We start from the raw sequence: 11,289 nt of genomic DNA on the forward strand, positions 1-11,289 counted from the left end.
CTTGAGCCAACTTTTATGGTTTTAATACTGTTAAGTTGGGATTAATCGCTATCCATCTGTAAAAGAGGACACATGAGATCATTATTTGGTTTTATAACTATAAAAATTGGGTCTAATTGATCCCAGAGGTGAGCCCAAAGTTAGGTCTATTTTCAAGTCACATTTATTGTAAGTATTTATGTTAATCATTTATTAAGAAATTAAATATGTTTTCTTTATGTTATGTTTGTTTATGGATATTTATTGGGCTTTCAAATAACACCAATATTGTTAGGGCACCATGATTGTGTCAGTAGAAACGAGGTTTCCTGTAAAACGTAGGTGGGCCGATTTTTGTGATGACCAGTATAGTATGATCTGCTGTCAAGTGTTCAAACATGGATAAACATAAATAGAAAACCTGTTCGTAAACTAAGATGGTACCATGGTGATGTTCTCATCACTGTTACATTTGGCTCAAGCGGGATTCGAATCCGCAACGCGACTGGTTTCTCGATATGTGAATCACTGGGTCACGGATCCAGTGTACCTAATATCAATTGGGTTACTATCCTAGCAGTATTAATGATTGATTTATTATGGACTGATAAGTACGATGCAACTTGATAATAGATAATGTTATCATTATATCAATGAAGAGTTCCTCCAACTGCCAGATAGCTTAATCACTATCACCTTATATCACATGATATCACTACATGTTTTCCTTGTTATTTTGTGTAAGAATTTCATTTAATTATTTTCGATGCACATGTCGCCATTTTCAACAATTACTATTTTCACCTAAAGGCAGTTTTGTATATTTTTTTGAAACTAAATATTTTCACCTGAATATTTGCGTAGGTATGTCTAGAATCTAGATTTTTTTTCTGCGCACTGCCGTTTTCTATGCGCATATATTTTTCTTGCCTGAAAAACATCTGCCTATTTCAATATTTTTTCTTACCGCGATTCCCTTATAGAGTTGGATCTATGAAATGACGATGTTATGCTAGCATACACGAATTGTGATGCGCATGATATCATTGATGTAAGGTAAACGGCTACTAGTTCGTGATAGTACGTAAGTTCGTAAGTTTTTTTTCTAGCTCAAATAATAAGCAAATGGAATATTATTTATAAAAATTATTCATTACTACAAAAACTCTATTATTTAAGCTATCTAAAAAACCAAGTACCAACATTGTGGCGCCAAAAATGAGAGCAATACGAAGCTTCAAACTCACAGAGAGCCAAAAACAGCCGTGCGGCTTGCAAAGGTTGCTCTCACCGTAAGGTTAGCGCTCCAACTTCTTAAGCTTATAAAAAGGCGAAGGAACGTCCATTTGAATAAAACTTGTAATAGTGGTTTCATGTGTTCGTCCCACGATGCGTTTTCCGGTATTTTATAATAATATTTTCACATATCGCTAGAAATAACAAATCAAAATTTTATGGGTACGAAGGGGGAGGGGGTAAGTTTCCCCCCCCCCCCTACATTTCTAATGGTTATATAAATATTTTCACATATTATTAAAATTAACAAATCAAAATGTTATACTAGACTCACATTATTTCTTATGAATATTTCAGGTAAGCAATATCGTCAATTTCACATAATTATTTTATTCTAATTTTTTTTTATCGTTTTTAAATTTATTAAACCCTTAATCATTATTTAAATATCCTAACTGGATGCATAAAACCTTATCCCGAAATAGGGGACATGAGTTCACGAACTCAGAAACAGAGCAAAATTTTGTCACGAAACAGGATCCAAACAAGAGGTCCGCAGAAAAATTAATATAAAAAAAAGTTCAAACTGTATAACTATAAATTATGTATTAACTTACTGTCAAAAGACCAAAGTTTAGCATACAAAAGCTTTCATACTGATATCATGCTTGGTTATTTTTAAATAAAATGTTAAAGTCGTAAGAGCCTTAATATACCGAAGTAGGGGGCACTTACCTTACCTAATGATAACGTATCTATGAACACAAACAAACACAACGTGCCTTCCTCCACGCCCAACTAGGTAGACATACTATGATGTCAAATATTTCACAGACATTACATGGAATTTGCATACTCCTATTTTGCTTATTACTTAAACATACTTTTTTGGAACATCCTTGGGGGAGGCCTTTGTTCAGCAGTGGACGTCTTTCTCTGAAACGAATGAACGAACAAACTTTTTTGAAGAAAAGGAGGGGAAATTATGATAATACTAATGCTGCTTCCTCTCACCTTATTGTCAAGTATTAGGGAATTTTGTAAAGGCTTATTACAAAAAAACATAATTATGATAACTAAAGATTTCAAATCCCATAAATAAAATATGAATTCTTGTGACATTACTCCATCATTGCAGTAAGTAATCGAGTCACATGACGGTTATTATAAACATTTAGTTTCACAAAACGAAGCTTATTGTCCGATAAGAAACGCGATCGTGCGATTCGAAGGGCAATGAAAACATTACGTGGTACTGATTTTCTTTTTATTGCACGCAAAAATAGACTTAGTACATTATCTCAAGGCTTCCTAGAATGATCTATATTCGCTTGGTCGTTTCGGCTAAACGACTCACTTTTGGCACACTGGGTGCAATGCACGTCCGACCGTATATCTCGTCTCATACACTGAGTCATACGCGAATGTTGATTTTCTAAGAATGTATTTGATTTGTTTTGCGGAAAAAATCCAAGAAAAACGATAAATTTACTTTGTTGTTGAAAAATTGGACATATTAATAATAATTGGAGTGCTTGATAAATGGAAAGATCTCCTGTCAGTCAACGATGCGCGATAGGGGTAATTTGGAGGCATATGCTTAATAAATTTAGAACTTTTGCAAGCACTAGCAGTTCCTCATTTCAACAAAGAGTAAGGCTTTTCCGCTTATATCACCCAGTTACTGCCAGAGTGCCAGCTATAGCCAGAAGCCGGTTCATCGACCTAGCAGCCCTCGTAACTACGATTTCTGAGACGTGATCTCCACTTGAGAACCTGTTTTCGTATTTCCGCGCTTTTAAGTTACGCGCCTATTGATTATTTTTTTACTGTGTTTAATTAATTATCCTAGAAAAGGTTACATTATTTTGCTTAGTTCTCTAATATTTTCCATTTCGAATTGCTTCAACTGTTACCTTCAGAGAGCTGGCAAGGTTTAAAAAAACAGCGCAGCCCGGGACTTGCTCTCGAGGCAGCTTAAGCTGATCCTCATGGCCTTTTGTTTCCTGTAAGTATTTTACTCTACTTTTAATTTTAATTGTAACTTTGTTAATTTGATTTTTTTTTTCTATACTTATAATAAATCTGTAGAGAGGTCAATTCTGTACATGAAATATATTTTCAAAATAACTATCAGGTGGTGATTAGTGATCGATACTGCAATCAGTAAAATGCCAAAAATGCAATCAGTAAAATTTTTGTCTGTCTGTCTGTCTGTCTGTCCGTCTGTATGTTCCTTATAGAAACAAAAACTACTCGACGGATTTTAACGAAACTTGGTACAGTTATTCTTTGTACTCCTGGGCAGGTTATAGTTAGGGAATGCAAAACCGGTTAATCGGAAACCGAAAAATCGGAAAAACCGCCCTTTTTCGACGAATTCTAAAACCGGTTTTAAAAATCGAAACCCGGATTTAAATCGGTTTTTCTGTCTGTAACTCTGTATACAGGTAACAAATTCCATAAATAAGCAATATCATTTTATGATAATATAACCTGGGTATTTTGATATTTGACGAATATTTGGTTATTTTACAATTTATAACTTGGCAACATTATCACTTGGTTACTCCGTCGTTTACCTTTGAACGGGGAATTCCCGATAATTTTTATTAAGACTCATACCACAGTAGATAAATATATATACTGTGCTCATACCGCCCGCGCCCGCCAGTGGTCTCGAACCTACCGATTTTTCGGTATTTCTACCGAAATGGACTCCGTTTTACCGAAATACCGAAATGCAATGATTTTTTTTGGTTATTTTACAATTTATAACTTGGCAACATTGTCACTTGGTTACTCCGTCGTTTACCTTTGAACGGGGAATTCCCGATAATTTTTATTAAGACTCATACCACAGTAGATAAATATATATACTGTGCTCATACCGCCCGCGCCCGCCAGTGGTCTTGAACCTACCGATTTTTCGGTATTTCTACCGAAATGGACTCCGTTTTACCGAAATACCGAAATGCAATGATTTTTTTACCGATTTCACAAAATTGTGCTGGCAACCCTTTTTATTTACGTTTAATGTTACGGGGAATTACTTACAGCAAGAATGAATGAAAACAAAACAGAGAAATAGGCTGTCTACTGAGTCAATCACTAACCTACTGCATTTAAAACGACTTTTCATGGATGCTAATTGTTATGACTTAGAAATTAATTTAAAAATGACTGCGGCTATGGCCAAAGAATATTGGTACGATCCGAAACATTATGATAAATAATTTAATTTGTAAGATCTCCGTTTTTTGTGCCCAATCAAATCTCTACGCTATTTTTTATGTTAAACCTTCTCTTTTTATGTTATAAGCTTAGGTTATAAGTTGATTTTTATGGTGTTATATTACAATAATAAGTGAACTTTTTTTGGTAAATATAGCAATTTGATTGAAAATTGTATTTTTTTTTCATATACCGATTTTAGGTACATATGTACCGATTTTTAGTTGGCAACTCTACCGATTTGGCTCATTGACGTTCGAGACCACTGCCGCCACCTGACATGACCCACCCCGCGATTCAGATAGTTGGTGATTATTGCAGTGAATAATTAACCTATGTGTGAGTGAATTGAACAGTTTTTATTTCTGAATTGTTTTGAACATTGAATCTCATTTATTTGCGATATCTGCAGAAGCTTATTACTGTAATATTTTATATCAAAAATTCATACTTAGAGGTACTCAACCAGGTACAAAGTATTTCCTTGTATGTTAGTCTGCCACTCTTTAGTAAGTCCCGAAATCCCCGCTTCGGCTCCCCTACTAACCATTCTAACCATTGTACACAGATAATATCTTACATGCAGCTTTTCATGTTACTACGTCACATTTTCAAAATCCGTGCGGAAAATCGCTCCTAGCGGAAGAGCGCACTTTGAGCTTGAATATTTCAGTCATTTTTAAAGATATCAAAAAAGTAAAAATACAGTATTCATTCTAATTTTTTGTAGTTTTTTTTGGCATCTTCAACAAAAATTGTGCGCCATGTCCATTAACAAAATACTAAACCGACAGAGTAATGAATTTTAAAAACGTATTCCTTGACAATTATTACGTACAATTGCAATGGAGATAAACTACCATCCCTTGAGTTAAATTTAGCTTATTCATTATGTATTATGTGCCTATAATGCCTAATGAATAAGCTAAATTTATCAAAACTGTTATAACCCTCTCTTAAAATTAAATAATGTAATCTAACACAAAACGGACAGGACGTAACAAATCGCTGTATGTAACTACGAGTTGATTGAAAAAAAATAAAATAGAACGATAATAACCGATTAAAAACCGAAAACCGGTTTTTTTTCTTGGAAACCGAAAAAAAAATCGGTTTTTGATAAACTTTCGGTTTTGCATACCCTAGTTATAGTATACTTAGGAATTCCCACGGGAACGGGAATTAGCGGGAAAATCCTTTTGTATGAAAAATCTAAACCGCTTAAATAAGTTAGACCCTGAAATTTGGCATGCAGGTACCTTAGTAAACTTAAAGCTTAGTTACAACAGGATATTGCAAAATTCCCACGGGAACAGGAGTTAGCGGGAAAAAACATTTGTATGAAAAAATCTAAACCGCGTAAGATAGATGAAGGGGGTAAAACGGGATCCACGCGTACGAAGTCGCGGGCGGCTGCTAGTTTTTAATATAATTTGTTGCAACCCAATTAAAAAAGAAAACTAAAATACTTATACTCGTAGGATGTGGTAGGTTAATAGAGTCACACATTTGTACTTCACGGATTTACTAGATAACAACACAAAACATAAATTGAACGTAACATTTGCATGCGTCTGATAAGAACAACTTTATTGACATTCGCCTTTACTGCCGCAATGACTCATTGCGCTGTTTTTGATAAGTACCAAAATATAGTCATGATGATTCGATATTGATAAAAGATTGTCTGAAGATATCGATAAACTATTGCAGACATCACCAAAGGCATCAAGTTGATTGATCTGAAATAACTAATCATTATAGGACTGCATTAGTTCTCATTTGAAACTCTTGAGTTTGTTCCGGCGTTTCTTCTCAGCACTTGCCATTGTATTATGTTTGTCTCGAAGCGCTGGTAGGGCCCAAAAGATAAGGAGACATGTAAAGTAGCCCCATAAGGGCTACCTTTTCTTTTTTATTATTTACTATATTTTGACGTTCATAAGTGCCTCTTGTGGTCTAAACTGAATAAAATTTTTGATTTTTATTTTTTTTTATTTTGAAAGATGCAGCTCGGAATTCTCATTTGTGGGAAGCATAAATCGATAGGTCGATATTTGTTTTGTCTACAACACAGATTTTGTAGAAATTCTTAGGAAGCAAAATCTTTGCCAATGTTGTAGTCATTTTATTGTCGGCCTTCGCGATGGAAAGTTTACACGTCGTACGGAAGTTCGTCTAATCTTGGCTGAATTATAATAAGTACCTAACCAAACCAGATAGACGCAATGTGATAGTGACATTATTTTATTATGCTATCATAGCGTACAGTATCTTGCTTTTTAAATTATATTTTCTACGGTTGGGTATGCAATAGGGGTCGCAATACCGAATCATTTCAGCAAAACCGGTATTTTCGGTATTGGCTCTAGACAAATACCGATAATCCGGTATTTTCGATATTTTCGAGATTAAGCTTAATTTAGCAAATTTAGTATAATAAAGTTAGTTTGCGGAGGTATAGTAAGTAGGTACCTAACCTAAATTAATTTATCTTCTAAATAAAACAAAATTCAGTCCAAATCAAATTGAGTTATAAAGAGGTAATCTAAATATTATTAAATCTAGATTAAATTTTTGGGCCTTGTAATGAGATCGTAGAAACAGTAAAGTATCTAAACTTTTATCACTCTTGACTTACTTGACTTAAGGTCCTATGTCCCCTAGATGGGGCAGAGGGCGTCCACAACAGTCCTCCATCGCGTTCGGTCTTGAGCTTCGCGTTTGATCTCACTCCAAGTCTTGCCGATCTTCTTCGCCTCGTCTGCCACAGTGCGCCGCCAAGTTTGCTTGGGGCGACCACGATTGCGTTTTCCTTGGGGGTTCCAATCAAGAGCCTGCTTGGCGATGTGATCGCGATCTCTTCGGAGAGTGTGGCCAATCCAGTTTCACTTGCGGCGCTTGATCTGCTGGTCGATCGGAATTTCGTGGCAGCGTTCCAATAGCTCGACGTTGGAGATTTTCTCAGGCCAGTATATGTCGAGAATTCGGCGAAGGCAGCGGTTGACGAAGACCTGCAGCTGGTGCAAGATGACCTTGGTGACGTTTCACACCCATAGAGCAGAACGGATTTAACGTTGGACCTGAAAATTTTGATCTTGACCCTTCGGGTCAGTTTCCGTGACTGCCATACGGGGCGAAGTTGTGCGAAGGTAGCTCTAGCCTTGGCAATGCGCGAAGTGATGTCCTCTTCGGTACCTCCAGTCTCTGACACGACGCTCCCGAGGTAGGTAAAATTGTGGACACGTTCCACATCCTTTGCACCAATCCGAAATGGTGTGCAATTCCTCACTCCAGATCGCATCTCTTGGGTCTTCCGGCAGTTAATTTTGAGCCCCGTGATGCCCGCCTCTCGATGTAGGTCATCAATTTTGGATTGCATATCGTGATGCGTGTGGCTCAGCAAACAGAGGTCATCAGCATAATCTAAGTCTTCTAAGACTCCGATTATACCCCACTCTATTCCACGCCGTTGGTTTTGATATGCACGACACATGATTCCACCCAAGACAACCAGAAAGAGAAGCGGCGAAAGTAAGCAGACTTGCCGGACGCCCGCATGCACCTCGATGTCTTCGGAGATGAGGCCGTTGTGAGTGACAGTATATGAATATTTGTTGAAGATGGCCTTCATTAAGTAGATGGATATTTTTCGGCGGGACACCAATGTCAGCGAGTCTCGACCATATGCTTGCTGACTTTAGCGTATCAAAGGCTTTTTCAAAGTCCCTTTGCCATTCTGATGCCTGCTCCAAGATGATACGCAAAGTATTGATCTGGTCGGTGCACGAGCGGTTCGGGCGGAAGCCAGCCTGTTCCCTACGCAAAAGAGGTTCAACGGCCCCCGATAACCTATCCAAGATAATCTTGCAGAAAACCTTTGACGGTATCGAGAGCAAAGTGATACCTTTCCAATTGCTACACTAGCTTAGGTACCCTTTCTTTGGCACAGTAATTAAAAGCCCCTTATTCCAGTCGTCTGGGAGTTCCTCTTCCATCCAGATGTTTTCGATGAGAGATGTCAGGACGTCGGCGGCGGAGTTTACGTCGACTATCACTCAATCAACTCAAAACGAACTCGCGCGCGCGTATTTTGAATTAAACGGCGGCACGGCGCGTAAATTTTTCTATTTATATTTGTTTTTTATTTATTTTACTAAAACCGAAAATACCGAAAATCCCGGTTTTTGTGAAATGAATACCGGTATTAATTAGACCTAAATTTGGCCCGGTATTCCGGTATTTTCGAAATTCGGTATCCCGGTTTGCGACCCCTAGTATGCAATCACATGCATTTCTTGCATTTACAACCAGCAGCCTTATACTTATACTCCTACCGATAATTGTATTTGTAAGTTAGTAATTTTTACATGATTTGTTTAGTTAGTTTCTTTTCACGTATCTAGCTCTTAAAATAACTTGTCAACTCTGAAAGCCTTGACACTGGCAACGGTAAAACGAGTCATTCACTTATTCCAACGAAAATAAGTGATACAAGGTCAGAAATAAAGTTACTGTGTAAGATCGGAAACAGGTCAGAGCAATATAGGAGCCAACTGTGAATGAGCCGATGTGGGTCATGGTCACCGAGATATGAATGACGAATGACGTAGATAGTGGGCACACTGAAAATGGAGCATGTAGCAATTTTATTTGATCAATCACTAGCTTTCTTACACTCCCCGCAGACTTGACTTTTATTCGGCCGATAGTTGGACCCGATTTTAATTTGTATAAAGAATCGGCCGATACCAATGAGCGCACTTTCATACCATGTCCATACTGATTTTCAGCCCGACCCAACTTTCGGCCAACTAAAAGTCAGTGGTCTGCGCCATGTTTTCTTTCGTGTTCGATAAAAGTAACCAAAATAATCACAGCCCATGTGCTATTCAAATTCTAATTTACAAAAGGAATCTTAAATTATTAAAAAAAAGAAAAGAAAAAGAAAGGGTATTTAGTTCAGTATATCATATTATCACCATTATTATTTTTTCTGGGATTATTATTCTTACGCATGAATATTTTGATTATTTTTTCGCTTGGTGTGCGGACGAAGGTGCATCGTGTTAAACGCTTTGACATCATAATTACTTTCTTGTGATGGGAGCTGTTTTGCAATCGGAGTGTGTAGCCTGATGTGCTGTCGACTGTACCTACCTAGTCTTTGTTCATTAAGTAACAGTGTTGTACTCTTCGCCTACCAGTAAGGAAATCGGTGTGTTTTTTTAGTGATAACTGTGTTACTTGTACTGCAACCGGAGTAGTATTGCTGTGTTATAGCAGTGCCTCTTGCCCTCCGAGTATCCACGGAAGACCAGCGTCGTGGTGTCCCTTACGACACCTCGACATGATGCTGAGTGGATACCGTTTCGGTGACACGCACATTACCTACTCTCTTTACTTTTGTTAAATATTTTTGATTTGTGTCGCTGAATAAAATATTTCATTTTCATTTTCATTTATTCTGATCATTTCAAGGAAACGGTTCATTGATATCCGCCCGGTACTCCATTGGGTGGGTTGACTCATTCACATACTGAATTGTTGTATGACTTGAACAGGATCATCATCGGGGATTCGATTCCAGGATTTCTATGGACCTTTTCCTTGTTATGGACCTCTTACAGATTGCAATCGGTTTGGAATCGATACAGACCGATTTTGCCGATGATTCATCACTATAATTTTAGCCAAAGGAAGTTCACTGTTAAACATAGAGGCCACCCCCAATGATTTCCAGCTTGGCCGGTTGGTAACGGCTTTCATTCATTAATTTCAGCTGATGCAAGCGTTATAAGGTCACCAATTCGTTTGTTCGATCCCCGCCGACGCTCGACTATTGTGGTGAGCTCAATCGTGACACAAGCATATTAATTTAGCTTAGTACGAGGGGCTAACGGGACCTTTTTTTGGATAAATTAATAAATAAGGGGACACCTTGTTGGTGGCAAATGCTGACCTGTGTGGTTTGTCGCTTGGATGATGATAGACTATTCCCACCACTGAAACTCCTGTGTAGCCAGGATCTACAGCTTGGCCGCCAATAAAAACCCAACCAGTGAAAGTCAAGTTTGTCCCGAGAGAAAGTTAAACTGTCATTGGACCCGCAACGAAATCAATCAGAAGAACATAGGAGGACTTCGAAGTTAAGGTTCGACTACTCTCCGCTGCAAAGCGGATGACAGGTGACAAACAAAGGTTTAGTAACCTTTATAAAAATATATGCACCATGGACAATAAACATCAATTAAGGGGTGATGATGATGAAGTTATTGTTACCTGTGGAGGGGGCCTGTAGGGCCGTACATTGGGGCGAGGCAGGCGCCCTGCTCGCATACTCGTCATCGTCCAGGAACACTTGCTCGCTCAACTCCAGCATGCTGCAGCCTGATCATGAAGGTGTCTCACCTGTGGAGGGGGGCCTGTAGGGCCGCACATTGGGCACGGTGGTGGGCGAGGCCGGCGCCCTGCTCGCATACTCGTCATCATCTAGGAACACTTGCTCGCTCAACTCCAGCATGCTGCAGCCTGATCATGAAGGTGTCTCACCTGTGGAGGGGGGCCTGTAGGGCCGCACATTGGGCACGGTGGTGGGCGAGGCTGGAGCCCTGCTCGCATACTCGTCATCATCTAGGAACACTTGCTCGCTCAACTCCAGCATGCTGCAGCCTGATCATGAAGGTGTCTCACCTGTGGAGGGGGGCCTGTAGGGCCGCACATTGGGCACGGTGGTGGGCGAGGCCGGCGCCCTGCTCGCATACTCGTCATCATCTAGGAACACTTGCTCGCTCAACTCCAGCATGCTGCATAGGGGTCGCAAACCGGGATACCGAATTT

The 11,289-nt window shown here is 38.8% G+C and overlaps 1 protein-coding gene across 2 annotated transcripts in view; it reads right to left on the reverse strand.

Moving 5' to 3' along the window:
- The window catches only part of LOC114358547 (lethal (2) k01209), a 46,693-nt gene extending 35,695 nt beyond the window's left edge, over positions 1-10,998 (reverse strand). For both annotated transcript variants that reach the window (XM_028312538.1, XM_028312537.1), the window contains exon 1: positions 10,861-10,998. In XM_028312538.1, the coding sequence (XP_028168339.1) occupies positions 10,861-10,972 (112 nt within the window). In that variant the 5' untranslated portion in view covers positions 10,973-10,998. The remainder of the gene's footprint in view (positions 1-10,860) is intronic.
- Positions 10,999-11,289: the final 291 nt, after the last annotated feature.

Source organism: Ostrinia furnacalis, unplaced genomic scaffold (genome assembly GCF_004193835.3).
Source record: "Ostrinia furnacalis isolate ACB-3 unplaced genomic scaffold, ASM419383v2 OfSCF3982, whole genome shotgun sequence".
In the NCBI taxonomy this organism is placed as follows: domain Eukaryota; kingdom Metazoa; phylum Arthropoda; class Insecta; order Lepidoptera; family Crambidae; genus Ostrinia; species Ostrinia furnacalis.